We start from the raw sequence: 20,237 nt of genomic DNA on the forward strand, positions 1-20,237 counted from the left end.
CTTTGTCATCCACAGCTGCATCACACAATAAGGTACTCTGATGATAGAGCAAATTAGGGTCTCTGAAAAAAAGCAATGCTATAGGTGAGATGGTTATCCATTCCACTAAATGGGATATGGGACACATCTATGATAAGCAAATTTAATGCTGTCCAGTCTTCTTAGAGGAAGGCTTTTGAGAATACACACATTTTTTAAATGTATGCTTATGCAGTCAACTTGATTCTCCAAAGTAGTAACATTAATTTCCAATTCATTGTGATATTATATTTTTTACTTTAAATAATTTTAATTAATAAATTTTAGCCACTGTTTTTATTTTCTCTATTAATAAATTTCAGTGGCATATTTTGTTCATTGTAATTATGCACAAAATAAAGTAACAATATTTTCTGGCTAATATGGTAAGAGTAACAATTTTGGTAAAATTGTAAAGACGCAAACACCCTGAAAGCAGGGGTATTGTCTTAAATTTCAGCAGAGCATCTCTGTTGAAACTTAAAGCAGTTGTAATTCACAGTTTGGGATTTCTTGATTTTTTAATGTCTTACTTTTCCATGAAGGATATAAAACACGGGGACTGGCTATACCACTTCAGCTTGATCAGTGCAACCAGTTAGGACCCAACCCACCACCACCACCATGGTAGCATGCTTGTAGCTTTCTTAAAGACTTAATTGGACCTTTTACATATCATGAGAGTATTTTCTAAGCAACTATAAAAATAAGGACATGTTTTTGATTTATCACTTTTGGCATCTAGAAACACTGGGATTGCTAATAACTCCTATCAACCATCAGTTAAACAAACAGATGATTGGACTGAAATGGAACGGTCTCCAGAGATTCAGAAGCCCCCCTCCCCACCTTGCAGTTGCTAGCCAGTGGCCCTGGTGTGCCATGGTTCCTTTGATGAGCATCTCTTTGGCATCCTGGGGCCTCTGCACAGTGGGTCATGAGCTGTGAACAGGCTGAAGGAATAGTTTTTCCTATTAAAAATCAAATCTAGGAAAACAAAAATTGGTTAATCAAACTTAAGTCACTACATTTCTTTTTCTTTTTTTTTAGCCTAAGAATCTTTTATTTTTATTATTTTTTTAATAAATTTATTTTTTATTGGTGTTCAATTTGCCAACATATAGAATAACACCCAGTGCTCATCCCGTCAAGTGCCCACCTAAGTGCTCATCACCCAGTCACTCTCACCCCTACCCTTCCCCCTTCCACCACCCCTAGTTCGTTTCCCAGAGTTAGGAGTCTTTCATGTTCTGTCTCCCTTTCTGATATTTCCCACTTATTCTTTCTCCTTTCCCCTTTATTCCCTTTCACTATTTTTTATATTCACCAAATGAATGAGACCATATAATGTTTGTCCTTCTCTGATTGACTTATTTCACTCAGCATAATACCCTCCAGTTCCATCCATGTCAAAGAAAATGGTGGGTATTTGTCATGTCCCGGCATTTAAGTCATTACATTTTCAACGCTGTTAAAAGATGTATTTATTTGAGTCAAACCAGCTTTTAAAGATAAAAATGTATGTAACCATCTTTGCTAACATCGGGGAGGCCAGGTGGCTTAGTCAGTTGAGTGTCAGACCTTTGGGTCAGGTCATAATCTCATGGGTTGTAGAATCAAGCCCCATGTCAGGCTCTGTGCTCAGAGGGGACTCTGCTTGAAGATTCTCTTCCTCTGCCCCTCTCCTTATTTACATGTGAGTGTTCTCTCTCTCTAAAATATATAAATCTTCAAAATTCTAGCATAACACTAGGAAATAAACTCAAATCTAGTTTGTGCACATAATACTCCTGCACTAAGTTGTGCATTAAAAATGTTAGTGATTAATTATGTTTTATAGTCAGAGAACATTAGATTTTAATCATATTTTAATACATAAAAAGATAGTAGGATGAGGATAGTCTTTGTAACCAATCAACAAAGATATTTTAATTTTTTTAAATTTATTTATTATAGTCACACAGAGAGAGAGAGAGAGGCAGAGACACAGGCAGAGGGAGAAGCAGGCTCCATGCACCGGGATCCCGATGTGGGACTTGATCCCGGGTCTCCAGGATCGCGCCCTGGGCCAAAGGCAGGCGCTAAACTGCTGCGCCACCCAGGGATCCCCAACAAAGATATTTTAAATGCACATAAAATAAATTATTTTAAGCTAAACATTGAATAATATGCATGTAATAAACAGGAACATGTTGGGTATGACTATATATCTGTTAGGTATAAATTAAGATAGAAGCATATATTTTTAGAGATAGATGGAGGGTAGATTGATAGAAAAACAGATCATCATCATCTTAATGGGAAAGTGATATTCCACAAACCATATGCAGGCAAACATTTTTCCAGCTGCGTAATCAAGTATTTTTAGTTTATTTATGATAGATACCTCATCCAGTATCTTGTTGTATGTTGAAATGGGGGAAAATACAACATCTCCTGTGGGATTGCTGTAGCACAACTGTGTCAGTGCTGGGCACATTTGGTGTTCAGTAAGGATTGTTACTACATGTCGCTTAATCTCTGCACACAGTTCCCCAGGCCTTTGCACAGGAGGCCCTGGTCCCAGGCAGAAATGTGAAGCCATTAATGTCTTTTGTGCCGGCCTTCACTTGGAATTCCCTGAGATGGGAACTTCTCTCCTGACCTTTCAGGTACTCGATGCCCCCTTGCTGTCTGAACAATCCTAAATAGTAATCTTTCTTTTTCTTTCTTTCTTTCTTTTTTTTTTTTTGAGAGGGAGAGTTGTGGCAGAGGCAGTGGGAGAAAGAAAGAGAAAATCCTGAGCAGGACCCATGCCCAGTGCAGAGCCAGAATGCAGGGATCAATCTCACAACCCTGGGATCGTGACCTGAGCTAAAACTAAGAGTCAGACACTTAACTGACCAAGCCACTCAGGTGCCACAACAATCCCAGTCATTTTAAATATTACACTTTGTATACCTGAACTTGACTCAGCCACTTTAGGTCTTATGTTCTTAATTTCGCATAATACAGTAGCTGGTGTATATTAAATAGTCAGTAAACATTTGCTGAAGGAAAGCTTCTGTTCCAACTGTAGAGGCTCTGGCTAGAGCATTACACAATCACACTCTTTAGGCTAACCTGCCAAGTTAAATTAATGCAGTGCTCTTAGGGCAGTGGCTGTGCGGTGTGGCATGAAGAGGTCAGTGGGTCCCCCTCAGATCGGCTCAGTGTTCCCTTGAGTGGACAGTCGGGGCTGCAACAGACCTGAATGAGAACAGATAGGGATCTAAGAACTAAAAAACAATCCAATGCCAGGTAGCAACTGATTGTGGGTCAAATTTCAGGCACAGTGTCCCAGGCCAAAAGGTAAGAGCCAGACAATGTCACAGACATTAAAGTTGTTTCTAGTCAGAATGTGAAGGCAGGTGAAGGCTTGCCTGGAGGTACCTGTTGAAGGTAGAATCCGAGACACACACCAAGCTCACCTTCATTCTTTTCTAGAGATGAGAAGATGCTTCCTTCAGTGCTGCTCAGCCTAGTGGGCATGAAGGGCATGGCCAGTCAAAGTGGCCTTGATCTCTGTACTGGATTGAGCTGTGTCCCCCCGAAAAGACATGTTAAAGACCTAACCCCCAGTACCTCAGAATGTGACTTGATTTGGAAACAGGGTTTTGGGAGATATAATTGATTAAAATGAGGGCACATGGTAGTGGAGAGGACCCTTAATCCAGCAAGACTAGTGCCCTTATAAGTATAGGAAAAAACAGAAATACACAGGGAAAGACTCAGTGTGACAACAGGGGTGGAAGTGGCAGCAAAGCAGCTGCCAGCCAGGGAACAGCAGAGATTGTCCAGAAGCTGGAAAGAGATAAGGAGAGGTTCCCCACTGCAGGTGTACTTCCTACCTCCAGAATTGAGAGACAATCGGTTTCTACTGTGTTAAACCAGTTTGTGACTGAAGCCATGGGATACTCCTATGTCCCTGAAGAAACATGCTGCTCTTCATCTACTTAGAAGTGCTGGCAGCTGTGTCTTTGGGGGATACGGGGGATGCCGCAGCATCCGTGCACATGTGGGTCTCTTCATAATTGCTGTGGCAACTACCCACTTTGGACATTCAGACCCTGCTCTACCCAACTGCTCCTCCTCTGGGGCCTATAACCATTCCTTGGATGAGACTATGCCTGTAGGCTTGCTTCCCCTTAGTCCTATTCCAGCCCCATGGCCTCTCTTGCCATCCTCCTGCTGCAGGGCCAAGTATATGCTTTACCTTTCTTTTCCCAAGAGTAACAGGTTAAGCTTATAGCATACACCACTCTTCTTTCTAGTAATCTGGAATATATCTTTATGCATGGGATGTTACATCTTCCTCTGCTAATGAAGATTCTGACAATGAAGTAGGCCACCAGAATACATCCTCTTCATTAATATTGAATATCTGAAAACAAAATAGTGTACTTCATTAAAAATATGCATGGAGGACTGTTTCTTTAAAGAAGTAGAAATTTAGAAGAATTTACTTAAGGGACACCTGTGTGGCTCAGTCAGTTAAGTGTCTGACTCTTGATTTTGGCTCAGGTCTTGATTTTGGTAAGATTGAGTCCTGTGTCAGGCTTCACGGTGGGCATGGAGCTTGCTTAAGATTCTCTCTTTCCCTCTCCCTCTGCCCCTTTCCCCCTTCTCTCCCTCTCTTAAAAAAAAAAAAGGTGATTTTATTTAAATTCGATTGCATTTAAAGTTTAATTGCATTCAGGCTTCCAGTTCTGAAATAAATAAGTCATGGGAATAAAAGGCACAGCCTAGGGAACAACTGTCAGTGGTGTTGTCATAGCGTCACACAGTGACAGCTGGTAGGTGCGCTTGTGGGGAGCAGAGCATAATGTGTAGACTTGTTGAATCACTAAGTTGTACACCTGAAACTAACATTTTGTCAACTCAGAAAAACAACAAATACATATTTAATTGCATTCAATGGACTATATGCTCTCTTTGAGAAGTTGTGAATGCATAGTCCTGAGGTAGCAATAGGTAACAGCATGACAATTGATTTTTGTAAGGCTTGAATAATCATTTCTTAAATTAAGAACCATTAGAAAAAGACAGGCCAGGAGGAGGCCAAGTCCAAATTAAGTTATGAAGAGGGAAAATGAAGAAGTAAAAGTAACTGTAGGGTCAAGGCTGAAAATATCATATAGAAAGTATAAGAAAGCCAATTTCTTGCTAAGGAGAGCTTTAATACGAAACAGGACAATCATTTGATTGCAAATTTGTATGAAAATTACTCCAAAACTAAAAGAGCTTGGTGCACGAATCTCACCATCTGGATGGTAAATGACGGAGCTGGGATTGGATCACATCTGACTTGGCTCTTGTCACTACTAGAGCCTCCTCTGCACAGGTGTCCATGTAATTCTTGTTCTTATTTTCCATCTGTATTCCTTTGAGAACAAAGTCACTCCTCGAGGGCCTTCTGTGCACCAAACTAATTTAAATATCTGGCTGCCCTGAATGCCACTTGTCATCATTGCAAGCCATGAGTATTGTTGTGGTAGATGTCTAGTTGCAAGTTCAGGGCCTTGATGCTCAGGCTGACCAGGATGTTCTTGAACCCCCAGGAGCAGAGGTGACATACATGAACATGACTGCATACAACAAGGGCCGGCTGCAGTCTTCCTTCTGGATCGTGGACAAACAACATGTTTACATCGGCAGTGCTGGCTTGGACTGGCAATCACTGGGACAGGTAATCTTTCCATATTACATAAACTCAGAGTTCCATCAGCATCAAAGCTCCCAGCTCCATAAAGCACCCCTCTACTGTGTCTGTGGTACATAAAACCTACAGCATTGATTTTTTTTTAACTGTGTGGTTTAGATAGGCTCACTTCCATTTAATATAAAATGAGAACCCTTTCTTTGACAGAATCATCTTCGCCAAATGCTGCCATTGTTTCGGTGCTCTTGTAATTCAGATGCTACTCCAGATTCTATAGAGCAGGTTGGTGTGTAGTTTATATTATCCAAGCCTAAATGTTCAGCATGAGATCACATAATCTATGAAATCTATGAATCTATGAAAACATAAATTCACTGTAGGTAGTATTAGGAAGTTACATGTAAATGTAACTTCTGCTAACAGTAATTATTGGGGTTATTCCTTAAATAAATCTTCACATGAAAGTGTTACCTCCTCTTTGCAAATAATTCACTTCAAGTGTCTTAAGATACACTCGAGCAGTCTTTAATTTTCAGGTATTTATTTGTGTCAAGGTGATCCATAGAACATTACAAATCAGCTTCTTCCCACTAGTCAACTGATGGCAGGAAGTTCTTGATCCTTGGGTGCATGGTAGGAAGACTGAAGAGTTAACCACGCATTCTACACTCTTTAAATATTCAAATGACTGAAATTACCAAGTGAATTATACTGCATTTATTATGGGAAAGAAAGCATGGATGTGCAGACAGACAGAAGGGCCATAACTTGTAAAGAAAGACACCATCCCATAGGATAACTCTGATGGAGGGTAACATATTTGTACTGTTGGTTTCAAGCTAATTCACCATTTGCCTTCCAATTTCCACTGTTGTCCTATTTTTCTTCTTAACATGCCACCTTCCATGCATGCAAACTGTATTCTTTCTCTTTTATGGTTGAGGCAAGTAAGAGTGTCAAGCGTAAAATAAATACACAATGGGTAAACTGAATACTAAAATTAAATACTAGTACTTCCCTTTCAAGGGAATAGATAGAGTGGAGTCAAAGTACCACTAATCTAAGGTGGTTTTTCCTAGTTTTGTATTTAAAGGCTAGTCAGAGTCATCTAGTCCCGAAGGTCAAACAACTATTGTTTTTAAGGAGACAGTCTCACTGCAGCAAGAAGGGACCACGGAAAAATATTTCCCGATCAGTTTTGGGATGAAGGCACCATCCAATTGCTTATTTTATATTTTCTCAGGAATTTGAAGGTGCTATCTACTGATATAAAAACAATTCTTAGCAAAATAATAGTATCAATTAATAATTGCAACAATAATAACTACTGTATATTGTATGCCAGGTGCTGCTATAAGCCATTTAAGTGGATTATGTAATTTAAGCCTCACAGTGATCCTGTGATGGAAAAAACTATTCTTGTCTCTGTTTTAAAGATAAGTAGACCTGCATCCAGAATTAGATTTCAGTATTAAATTTTTAAGACAATTTTTTTTCGGTATTAATTCTGATATGAAAAATATAAATTTTGATTTAGTACATCTCATTTCTGGTGGCCCTTCAAACATAGATATAAAAAAATATGGATTAGGGGCACCTGGGTAGCTCAGTCAATTAAGCGTCTGACTCTTGATATCGGTTTAAGTCATGATCTCAGGATCATGATGTCAGGCTCGCCTCACTGAGCTCGTTCAGTCTCCACAGACCGCTTGAGATTCTCTCTCTCCCTCTGCACCTCCCTTCTACCACCATGTTTTGCAAGCACATACTGTCTCTAAAATAAATAGATGATAGATGATAGATAGATAGATAGATAGATAGATAGATAGATAGATAGATAGATAGATAAATGGATTATAGCAATTTTGGCTTACCTCAGAAACAAGAAGTAAGGCTAGAAGAGTATTAAAGCCTCATTAATTCAGAGTATTCAGAGAAAAACAGCCTAATTTATGGAAATATCTGAGTTTATCTTTTGCTAATCAGTAAGCATCTTTTGCCTAGAAATTTTCAGCTGGGCCTTTTTAAATAAATAGATAAAATTGGTTCTGTAACAATATTGATTACATGTAACTTCTGCTAAATGGTTTTTAACTTGAGAATCATTTGCTTTCTTTTCTTCCTTTTTTTTTTTTAGAAGATGCATTTCCCTACCACCAAATTGTATTTCCTTTGTCATTAAGTGATATAAATTGACAGAGTTTAAAGTTCTGTGAATTCCATTTGAATGAAGTTTGAATTATTGAGATTTAATGCCACTTTTCTTCAAATTTTCGAGCAAATTATCTATAATCTCCCTAAGCAGATGGACATACAATATTCATGTATTGGCTTCCCTGCTTGAGATTTACTCCTTTGTCTCTGATTTATGCTGTTTGTTTTGTAGAAAAGTAGGTCGATCTTTTAAATGTTCATTCCTTATCTGTGTAGTCATTTAGACATGGATCTTCATTGTGAAATGTGACATAGTCCCCACTTTAAACATGGTAAATGCAAATGAAGGATGGGCTGCAAGTTATTTCCTGTTACTCAAGAGAAGACTTGAAGCCATGTCAGATCTCTGTTTGTTCACACATTCTGCAGTGGTAGCAAGTTTCCCTTCACCTACACAGAAGACCAAAGTTGACCACGAGTCAGAGGGCAAAGTGGGAAAGAGCCATGACCCACCTCTCTGTTTCACAACTAGTCAAGTTCCTTTGCTAAATAAAGTTCAACCAACTCTTTATGAGTCATTTAATGCCCTTCTCAGTAAGGAGAATTGCCACCTCTCCTGTATGCCACTGTGTGAGCTGGGCCTCTAGATCTGTCCATCCAACCTCGTCCCATGGCTGCTTTGTTCTCAGCTCATAAGCCACATAATGAGAGGAAGAATAACAGTAGACTCCTGAGATTCCTTTCCTTCAAAAGACCAGCTCAGATATACCAACGATGTTTACTTTTAAAAACATAACTGGGTGTCATGATGCTTAAGTATGGAAGAAGTGCAATACAGGATTAAAAAACAAACTTATTTTATGATCCACCAAAAATTCAGAAAGGAAGCCATGAAAAGGTTCTCAGCTCTCTCTTAAGTAACCGAAATTCAACTGAGTAAATGCAAAGATCAAATTGGCTTTATTCAACAATTCGTGAATTGGGCAGCATCCCACCTAGCAATAGAAAGGAACTCTGCCAGGCTGTACAAAAGAAAAGGTTTTTAAAGGTGGAAAGGAGGCGGAAAAGGTAATTATTAGAAAGAATGAATTGTTGTAGGCAAGGTTGCCTTCCTAAGGGAAACAGGAGAGATCTATCCAGTAGATTATTTCACTAGCTCGGGCCAGGTAATTCCATGCTGATTGGTTAAACATTACATTCCAGGGTGGTTGAAACTGCAATTAGGTTTGATATTAAGCCTCGGTTTGCTAACATGGGATTTAACATAAGTGACTCCTTTTTGGGCCTGCTGCCTCTTTTTTAACAATTCCAAACATCCCTGTAAGGAGAGGGCTGGTGAAGGGTCATACTCATCAGCTATCCATGGAAACAGGCCCCTGGGTAGGCTGGAAAAAAGCTGCAGTATGGAATAAAATGTATACACTGGTGGCAAATGTTTAAGCCATCAGGGATTTCAGGGCACATATCTTCAGTGGAAATCTGCATTCTTCCGCTGGTTGTAAATTCAATAATGGGTTAAAATCCAGTAGGGTCAGGGAATTGGGAAGAGGTGAGTGGAAGAAATCTTTGTGTCATTTTTTCCAAAAGCCTACTGTGTGTGTGTGCTAGGCAATGTGCTAATAACTTCATATGTGCCCTGAGACATATGAAGTTTGTCCTGACAACTTACGGGTGGTTATGATCACCATCTTCCAAATGAAGATAACATTAAAAAAATAAAAACAGAACAGATCCTATTCTGTTGCTCATCTCTCCTATAAAACAGCAAAACACTCTCTAACCTGTGTAGGAACTAGGCATTTGGAGATGAGCCTCATGTGCTTTAGATCAACAGTCCAGTCGGTAGAGGCTGTATCTTTCATTTCATTCCTAGCAATTTGAGACACGGGTGAGCATCAACACAAGTTGCCATTTCCTGCTAAGCCGAACTCTTAAAAATTAAAATAAATACCATTGTTTTTTTTCTTAACAATTTTTCCCATTTTCTTCTTAGAAGAGACTATATTCTTTGATGGGGGTGGAGAGGAGACACAGCTGGGGAGAGGACAGGGTTTCAAACTCTTCTGCAAGAGCATTTAGCATCCCATCAGCTCCCCTGCATCTGTGTGTTAGCTGCTAATAGAACTGAAAACTTTTCTTTCAACACCCACCTCTCCTTCTCCACCCAACACTCCACCCACCCTTCCTCTTCACACTGACACACGAGCACTGGCTCCTACCTTGTCCACCCTTCCCCATAGTGTTTGGGATCACGCTATTACACTTAATCACCTACCTTGAACTCGTTTTCCTTTCAACTGTGCTTGACTGTGTGGGATTTTTCTTGATCCGCCTCAGTGTGGCATAAAGCACTGCTCAGCAGGACCCATGCATTAGAGCAGATTTTCATTTGAGCAGAGTTGTGTGTGAGGCAGACAATTACATGAAGAATTATAATACATTTTCCAAGTGTCAGATTCAACCTATTTCATCAGGTTTATATTTTATGAAGCTTTCTAGCGCAATCAAATTATTACCCATTATTGCCTTCAATATATGGTAAGTGGGAGAAATAACAGTACTAATAATAAAAGCTTCAGTGTATTGAGGGCTTTCTCTGTACTAGGCATTCTTCTGGGCATTGAAAGAATATGAATTTACTTAATTTTCATAATAACCCTTCATTGTAAATAATACTACTATTGCTTCATTTTAGAAAGGCAAAAACTGAGGCACAAATCAAGTGACCTTACCGAAGGTCACCTTCTAGTAGGAGGTAGTAAAATGAGAATTCATATCCTGGCAATCTTTGTCTAAATTCCTCACTCTCGTTTCACCGCTAATAATTTTTAAAAATAAATCACACTTATGAAAAATCATTTTCTTTCGTGATCTTGCTGTTCATGAAGCAAAGCTGTAGATTTCATCTCATTTGCTCTTTTCTTTAAGAAAAGCTTACGACACTGTCCCTCAAGAAACCCTTTACTCACCTCTTTCTGATTGCACACCTCTGACGACATGATGGCCACAGATGGACACTGACTGTTGTTTGGTACCAAACTGGTACCAGTTTGCAGAGAGTTCTGCAAACCCTTTACTCACCTCTTTCTGATTGCACACCTCTGACGACATGATGGCCACAGATGGACACTGACTGTTGCTTGGTACCAAACTGGTACCAGTTTGCAGAGAGTTCTGCAAACTCTCTCAACCTCTGGGTTGGATTTTAAAGACTAGAGAGTCAATATGTGTGCTTCTATATTTGTCTCATCAGACGGTTCAGGGTGCTCCCCTACAATCCACCACCACAGAGAATCCTGTAGGAGGAAAGGGAACAGTACCACAGGCTTTTCCACACAGGGGGTCTGGATTTGTGAGTCTCAAGAGCACCTAAAACCACCACGGAGGAAACACAAAATACAGCACTAACAAAGCAAACAAAAGACTAACCAGTGTGTGACGTAGCAAGAAAAGGGCACAGCAGCCTTCAAACCACAGGGCTCCAGAGGTGTGATGTTGAGGGAGAAGCTGGGAAGGAAAACATGAAAATCACGTCTTTAGAAAAGATTATTTTTGTAACTTTTTGAACATACTCTCTTAAATGAATACTAGCTGGGAGTTCAAAGCAGCATTCAATAGGTTCATTGGTTACAAGAATCTGGCAACTCTGCAGCGGGGAGATTTTTAAATAATATTTTCAAATATAATTAGAGCAAATAGGAATAGAACTGTTAATAATATATTTTAATTCTAGTCCACTTTTGTTCTGAAAAGGAGTATGTTGACTCAGGCTGCTGTGGGATGCAGGAGCCCCGTGACCGTGTGGTAATGAGACCATCAGTGTCCCGTACAGGGGTGGTGGGCACAGAAGCTCAGCGTGCCCAGGCCTACACCGGAGCTTGGGTGGGAGAGCAGACCGGGCCCAGGCTCTCCCTGGAATCCAGAATCCCTGAAGCCATTAATCTTGGAACTGGAAATTAGCTCAGAGAAAAATCAGTCTAGTGTTTCCCAAGATGTATCTTAGAAAATGCTATTCTCTGAGAGGTGAACTCTAATACTCCCTGAGAGGGAAAAATTATGGGATTCATTTAATTAGGTGTCCTTACTATGGGGCTCCTCAGAGCTATTGATAGGCTAACATGCTCTGGGAATCTCTAAGATGGTGGGAGAGGATGAACATCCATTAAATCTGTTTGGCCACTTAATTTTATGGATCAAATATTCATTGAAGTTTCTGTATTTCCATAAATGCTGTTCTAAGGTGATAATCCCTTCACAGATGGGAATACTAAGGTGAAGGGCTATGTTGGGGAGGATAGGTTCCAGTCACTTACTGGAGACCCCTCATCCCTTTTGTCAGGCTTTAGGAGTCTCAGGCAAATGTTCTGTTCACCACACATGCTACCTTAAGAAACGTTCCAGAGCTGGTAATTGTAGGGTTCTGTCTCCTTAGCAACAGAACAACTGGACAATTGGCAATCTGTGGGGCTTACATGTGGGAAAGGTAATCAACGGAGTTATTGCACATTGACTCCAACAGAGAACCGCACTAATCATGGTAGAGGGTTTGAAAAAAAATGACAAAAACCTACAAAGTTTATAATCCAGTTTGAAAAACAAAATATTTAAGCATTCTTCAAGTGAACATGACCACCCAGGATATTTGCCAAGCAACGGCATAATTTGTGGGACCCAGTACCAAACGAAGATGTGGGGCCTCTTATAGTAATTTAGCAGGAACCTCAAGATGGTGACAGCAGAGCAATTACACCAAGCATGGGGTCCTGAGTCGGGGTCCTCTGGGTTCCACGCCAGATGCCATGAACACTGGTGCCGAAGTGGAGGGCTGGCAACAAATACTTTGGGGACTCCGAAAAAAGAAAATCCCCATAGACTGAACAGTGAAGACCACAGGTAGATGTTGGGATTTGATCTGACCTTAACTGAAAGGGATTCTGGGCAAAGACATGGAGCTGGGAACTAGCATGGCATGTCAGAAGATCTGCACTCAATCTCTCGCTGGACCAGCATGTGCCAGTTGCAAAGCCATTGGACATAAAGCTAGGAAAGACATGGATAAGCCCAGGAGGGCCTGAGAGGGCACAGTACAGGGTGTGTGGATTGAGTCCAGCAGACTACAGCAGACATGAGGATCGCGGTCAGGGCCAGGACCTGCAGAACTGGAAGAAACCTCCACAGAGGACGTGGGGTGGAAGGGTGAGGAGAGGGGGAGACAGAGAGCCTGTGGCCAAGATCAAAGAGAGAAGTGACAGGATTGGGTAACGATGGTGAGGTCAGTTGTATTGGCTTGATCTCCGGTTGTTTCCTCAAACTGTCCAGATGTTGCTGTCAAGATACTTTTGCAGTGTGATTAACACTTAAATCAGTAGACTTGAGTAAAACAGATGACTCCCTGTACTGAGGGTGGGCCTCATCCAACTAATTGCAGATCTTAAGAGCAAAGATTGAGGTTTCCAGAAGGCAGAAATTTGGTCCCAAGATGACAATGTAGATACCCTGCCTGAGTTCCCAGCCTGCCAGCTTGGCCTGTGGATTTGAGATTTGCCAGCCCCTACAATCACAAGCCAGTTCCTTAAAATAAATCAATCTCTCTCTCTCTCTCTCTCTATATATATATATATGTGTGTGTGTGTGTGTGTGTGTGTGTGTATGTGTATATGTGTATATATGTATGTATATATGTGTGTGTATGCATATATATACATGTGTGTGCGTGTATATGTGTGTGTGTGTGTGTGTGTGTGTGTGTGTGTGTGTGTATATATCCTGTTTCCAGACAGAAACAACAGGACATATTGGAACCAGAACCAACAGGATATTCTCTGGCTCTGACTAGAACAGACAGTGACTGTGAGAGCTAGAAGGAAATGGAACAAAGAGACCTGGCAAAGCTGGGTCATAGTGACTGACAGGCCATAAGGAATGAGCCAGAAGGAACAGCAGGCATGTTTCCAGCACCTGGAGCTAGGCCCAACCTGTCAACAGAAATGGGGGACATGAGGAGAAAGGGGCAGTTCTGATGTCCAGTGGGCATTTGGAAACAGAGGAAAGAGATTGGCTGATATTGATGTTTTTTATCTAAATCTTGAGCAGCTGAATCGTGATGGTTCTTTACTGCCTCAAAACTATTGATCTCATCTCAAGCCACAGTTTCCTGACAATAACCATTTGGCAAGATATTGACGAGAGTCACACTATCCCTGCTCACCAAGCCCATTACTCTTTTTCAAGTCTCCATAAGGTTGAGGTTGTGGCCTGACATTAACAATGAGGAAGAGCTCTGAAACTGTCTTTGGTTCCAGCTTCTGTCCCCTTTTCTTTGAGTTAAAAGGACAGAGGGTGGAAGCAGAGTTTGAAGACCCAGTGGGCGCACCAGTGGGCAGGAGGAGTTCTCTGTTCTGTAGCACGTCTTGTCATTCCCATTCAGAGCTGGCGCTGAGCCTACATCCTCCCCAGAATTTATGAGTTTCTAAGGACATGTTTGGCTCCCACAGAAGTGGCGCATTGGTAATGCAGGTAACTAGATGTCAGAAACAAAATAAAAACGAACCAAAGCGAAAGCAACTCAAGTGGAAAGGCAACAGAGAATAATTAATATTCCTTAGGCAACGTGGAATGGAAGCAAAAGAAGGATTAATTCCTCTGGTGTTGATTTAGAAGATTATCTGGGCTGCTCATAAAGGTCAATTTGAGGTGCAGATACATTCTGAAGTAAATGAGTGAGTGGGAGGCCCAGATGCTTACAAAGGAAATGTTTTAGCAGACCACAACTTCAATGACAAAGTCATGCTTATTTTCTATAATTTTTAAAGTACCGATTTGACAGATGGTATTATTCAAAAAGGCATAAGTAGAAAATCTCTTCCCTAGTCTCCCTTGGGAGACATTCTTACAAAGCAGCCTATTGTCTATTATAAAATAGTCTGAATTTGTGCAATGAGGTGAAGAAATAAAAGCATCATTTACCCTCCTCTGTTTGCCTTTGCTAAGATGGGGCTTAGCAGGGCTTTCCCAAATGAAACATTTATTTCTAAAATTTTCCCTCATATGTCCCTCCAGCCCCTAATTCCTAAATAAATATGTTTTCTTTTTTTTTTTTAAGATTTATTTATTTATTTGTTTGAGAGAGAGAAAGAGAGCATGAGCAGGAAGGGCAAAAGGAGAGGGAGAGAGAATCTCAAGCAGACTTCACACTGAGGGCAGAGCTCCATGCAGGGCTTGGTCTCAGGACCTCAAGATCATGACCTGAGCTGAAACCAAGACTCAGATGCTTAACCAGCTGTGCCACCCAGGCTCCCCTGAGTAAATATGTTCTAAATGGCATGATAATCTGAGATCTCTATCATGGCTCCTTATGTGACATGGCTCAAGATCTTTATCCTAACCACTTTTTTTTCTAGACATAGTCCCATTTGGTTAAAGTCCCTCTTAAAATATGATGGCCAGAATTCAGTACAATACTTCAAAAGTAGCTTCCCCATGCGGCCTTTGGCTTATAGTCATATGAGCACTTCCCCTCTGAAAACAGGCTAAATCTAGATTTAGAAATAAATAACAGGTCTTGTTATTTCTGTTGGTTGTTATAAGTTCCTTGCTTAGCAGTATAGCGTAGTGGTTGGAGTGAGGACAAACATTGAATTTTCTTTCTACCTTTTATAATTTTATGACCCTGGGCAAGTTTTTGTTTGTTTGTTTCCCTGAGCTTTGATTTCTGTATCTCTACAATTAAACCAATAATACTAACCCCATACAATTGTTAGGGATGGAATGGGATATTCTGATGCACCCAGCACTGAACCTACAGCATGGTTACTGCTCTATACCTTGTAGCCTTGGAGCTCATGACAAGGAAACCCTTTTCCTTCCCTGATAAGCTACCTAGATCAAGATCAAGGGAAAGCCAGAGGCACTGGTGTTTATTTATGATCTTTGACAAAAATTTCATAAATATCCAAAGTGTGTGGCCTTGTTAACAGTACAGTGACGTGGGTAGTGCTCCTCGAGGGTCATGTATGAGGGGCTTTTTATTCTATATCCTGTGCTGCTAAGTGTTATTACCAATGGCAAAATACATAGGAAGCAATTGGCCAGATTTTCTTTTTATTCATTTGAGGGAGACAGACAGAGCACAAGCAGGGGTAGGGGCAGAGAGAAAAGCAGTCCCCCCATTGAGCAGGGAGCCTGACATGCAGCTAGATCCCAGGACCCTGAGATAATGACCTGAGCCAAAGGCAGACGCTTAACTATCTGAGCCGCCCAGGAGTCCCGTCAATTGGCCAGATTTAGATGTAGCATAAATCTGGGAGACAGAGCTAAAACCTTGGTTTTCAGAAAGCAGACTTAAAGAGATTTTAGCTAGTTAATCAGATCAGTGCCAATAAGGGGAAATTGAACAAGGGTGTGAAAATAAATGAAGGCTACCCAAGCAAAAATAAGCAGAAGCTGTTTCTTCAGAGAGCTCTACAGTGACGGAATCAACTGCTACCACAAGCATTTGGTAGAGACTTCAAGGCAGGCAGAGAGCAAGAAGGAGAAGGCTTCAGGTGTGCCTGACTGGAAGGAGTGGTAGCAGGACTAACTAGAAGGGGTATGCTGTGCGATTGGTTGGTTAGGGATACATATTTGGCTTCCTCCAGTTGATTCTGAATTGAGAGTGGGCAAAATGTGGACACCTGGAGAGTCATTAATCAAGTCCTGGCCATTTTGGAGCTAATTGCTAGGAGTTCTGGTTTGGCTTTCTGGGTGGTTGCTGCAGATCATGTGTCAGAGATCTGTGTTTTGTACATGGTCTGTCCAACTGTCCATTTGTATGCTCAGTCTCTGCAGGCTGAAGAAAGCCCTCCTGTTAATTTCCCACTCCCGCCATCTGCCTCCCTCCAGACAGTTTTTAGAATCCTGGAAAGGTGTCTGGAAGCCAGTTCTGAGGATCAGGATGGGAGTCACCCAACTGTGGGGTTCATACATGAAATCCCAGTGCCTACTTCAGTGCCTGGTACATATTAGATGCTTAAAATTGTTTATCCAATGGATGCATGAATTAACAAATGAGAGCATGTTCAATAACCATATGAGGCTTAAAGTCGCTTCAAGTAACAACTAGAATCAAAGACTAGGAATTCTGGGAGAAAGAGCCTATATCAGTATGAGCAAGAAGCTGCTAACACTGGAGCTTTCCAGTGATGGACAAGACCAGCCCCATGAGAGAGGACGCTCCTTGTCATGGGCAGAGGCTAAATAGTAACCTCTTCGGAATTCAGTGGGAAGGAGTGTTCTGGAGGCTGAAAATGGTGTGGCATTACTGAGCCATGTGTTAAGAGATGGCAAGAGTTGGGTGGCTCAGCGATTGAGTGTCTGCCTTTGGCTCAGGGCATGATCCTGCAGTCCGGGATTGAGTTTGCATCAGGCTCCCTGCAGGAAGCCTGCTTCTCCCTCTGCCTATGCCTCTCTCTCTTTCTGGCTCTCCTGAATAAATAAATAAATCTTTAAAAAAAGAGAGAGAGGGGGAGAGAGAGACGACAAGAGTTAATGTGGTTCTGGTTTCTTCATCACAGCTGACACATTGTGAGCCCAGTAAGTGTGCGCTAACATCATCATTGTCATCATCATGACTTCACACAGCTCACTATATACATAGCACCTCTGCTTCCTCCCTTGACTTTGGGCACATAGCTTAGGTATGTGTGCCCCAAGGGCTGGGCCACATACTCAGTCTACATGTTGGACTTGGTACAGAGCAATGTCCTCCCCCAAAAGTTGGCCCATGACAATTCAGTAATATTTCTGACATTGCCCTCTTCATGGGTGAAACTATGCTATTTATTATGACAGTAAATCTTAAATGCAGAAAAATACCACTTTAAACCATGTTTTTTTGTCCTGTTTTTAATATTGAGGTAAAACTGTACCTGGCAAAGCGTGTTGAATACATACATACAAATTTTGTTTCCTTTAGCCAAAGTTTATTAAAAATGTTTCACTGGGTTTCTTTAAGGGCTTAGTCAGACCTAAGAAATGCATTTATTTTAACAACTATATTTAAAAAGACTCATTTAGGTGGATTTTATTGTTCCATTTTTTTTTACTTCGTGGCTTTCATATTTTAATTGGAAAAAATTGGAATGTATTATCTTGATACAATGACTTTCGATAATACTACTCATACCCATAAATCATTCTGCATACTTCAACTATTACAGCTCAAGCATCTTTTATTATAATTAGCTGTCACTCCAGTCCTTTATTGTTGAATTCACCAAAATATAACTGTCATATTCTTAAAAACCTTGCCTGAAGTTTAATTCCCCCTGGAAACTGCATGTAGAAAATTAGCTCCGTTGCCTTGCATCCCTCGTATGATAGCCTTAACCCCCACCCACAAACTGTACAACTGCTTCTACGTTGTTACAGTCACAGTTGAATGTGCCATATTTGGACCTTAAAAACAGCCTAAAAATACTCTTACACTTTTGAATTAATTGCCTAGGGTACAGGACCCACTAGAAATGGTGGGTCTGAATGTCATTCTCAGAGGCTTGTGGGAGAAATCATGCTTCACAATGAAGCAAGATTAAGATAAACCAAACACAAAGACTTAGATGTTAATAGGTTTCTAATTTTCAGTAAGAGTTTGATCCTTTTTTTTTCCTTTTTTTTTTTTAAGAGGGGAGGGGTAGGAGAAAGAGAATCTCGAGCAGACTCCACCCCCAGTGCAGAACCTGACATGGGACTTGATCTCACAACCCTGAAATCATGACCTGAGCCAAAATCAAGAATCAGACACTTAACTGACTGAGCCACCCAGGTGTCCCAAGACCTTTATACTGTTTAAACATTTACCATGAACTTTGATTTCTTCATTCCTCACAGCCATGCTGTGAAATACATAGGATGACTTTAGAAACTTTATTTATAGATCAGGAAGCTGTTTCTAAGAGGCTAATTGAAAAATGTCCTGGAATGATTCCATAAGTTGGCATCAGATAGGACTGGAATCCAAACCTCTGTTTTCTATAACACTCTTTTGCCTGTGGTACGCTCTTTTTTTTACCTAATAATTGTCTAAGTCAGTGACAACATCCCACATTTATATTAATATCCCAAAGACCTAGAAACGCAATATCTGAAAGCCTTCTCTAACTGGAATGCAAGAACCAAAAACTATTCAGAAAGACCCTATATAGGGACACCTGGGTGGCTCAGCAGTTTAGCACCGCCTTCAGCCCAGGGCGTCGTCCTGGAGTCCTGCACATGCCTTCAGACAGCTTCAGAGGCCCTTAACTCTTCAGGATAACTACAATTTTCCCTATGAGAAGAGGGAAAACTGTCTGCTCATTGCTTCCTGTTCAGGACACAAGAAGTATCCTTAAACTTTGTAGAGATCTGGGGCAACCCGGGTGGCTCAGCGGTTTAGCGCCGCCTTCAGCCCAGGGCGTGATCCTGGAGTCCTGGGATTGAGTCCCATATTGGGCTCCCTGCATGGAGCCTGCTTCTCCCTCTGCCTGTGTCTCTGCCTCTCTCTCTCCCTCTCTCTCTCTCTCTCTCTCTCTCTCTCTCTGTGTGTGTCTCATGAATAAATAAATAAAATCTTTAAAAAAAAAATTGTAGAGATCAGTCCATCTAAACAGCTGAAGGCTTCATTCCTAGAGCAGACAGCTGTCACCTCTGGGCAATTTGGATCTCTAAAGCAGAGCTGTCCAATAGATCTATACTACAAACCACTAATAAGAGCCATGTATGTAATTTAAAATTTTCTGCTAAAAAAAGAAGAGTTAGTTTGATGTTAATATATTTTATATAATCTCAAATACCCTAATTAGGATTATTTCAACATGTCATTAATATAAAACATTTAATGAGGAGATATTTTTACTGTTTTGTCATGAGTCTTCAGAATCCAGTGGGCACTTTACATTCAGAGCGCATCTCAGCTCGCCCTATCCAAATCTCAAATGCTTGATAACCATACGGGACTACTGGCATCTTGGGAGCATGGATCTCGAGCATCTCTCTTTCTTTAATTAGGAAGAAGACTGTTTTTTTCTAAGTTAATCACAAGCCTAAAGAGCTAAGGTGTTCACTCTGAAAAGCTAGTTTTATATCAGGCAAACAAACGAACTACAGCCACCTCAGCAGTCACATGGCCCTGGAACACCCCAAGAGCGTCAGGACTTTGAAGTTGCAAAAGCCTTTCACATAGTCAACACGTGGCACTGATGAGAACTGCTCCTTTTACTTCTGCATTTATGGATTATGCTCTGCCTTCTTACAAAATGATCTTGATGTTGTTCTCAGAAGTCAAATGTTTATCATCTTGATCTGCCAAGAGCTTTCAGCAGACATCTCTAAAACTTGCTTTGCCTGCTGCACACTAATGTCATTCCCATTC

The 20,237-nt window shown here is 40.9% G+C and overlaps 1 protein-coding gene across 12 annotated transcripts in view; it reads left to right on the forward strand.

Annotated features, from left to right (window-relative positions):
- PLD5 (phospholipase D family member 5) overlaps window positions 1-20,237 on the forward strand; it is a 407,776-nt gene that overhangs the window by 268,425 nt on the left and 119,114 nt on the right. For 11 of the 12 annotated variants that reach the window (XM_072732872.1, XM_072732871.1, XM_072732876.1 and 8 more), the window contains one exon: window positions 5,598-5,725. In XM_072732872.1, the coding sequence (XP_072588973.1) occupies window positions 5,598-5,725 (128 nt within the window). Of the gene's footprint in view, window positions 1-2,548; window positions 2,670-5,597; window positions 5,726-20,237 lie in introns of those variants that run through there. The other variant, XM_072732882.1, reaches the window with a different exon arrangement.

Source organism: Vulpes vulpes, chromosome 13 (genome assembly GCF_048418805.1).
Source record: "Vulpes vulpes isolate BD-2025 chromosome 13, VulVul3, whole genome shotgun sequence".
Taxonomy (NCBI): Eukaryota; Metazoa; Chordata; class Mammalia; order Carnivora; family Canidae; genus Vulpes; species Vulpes vulpes.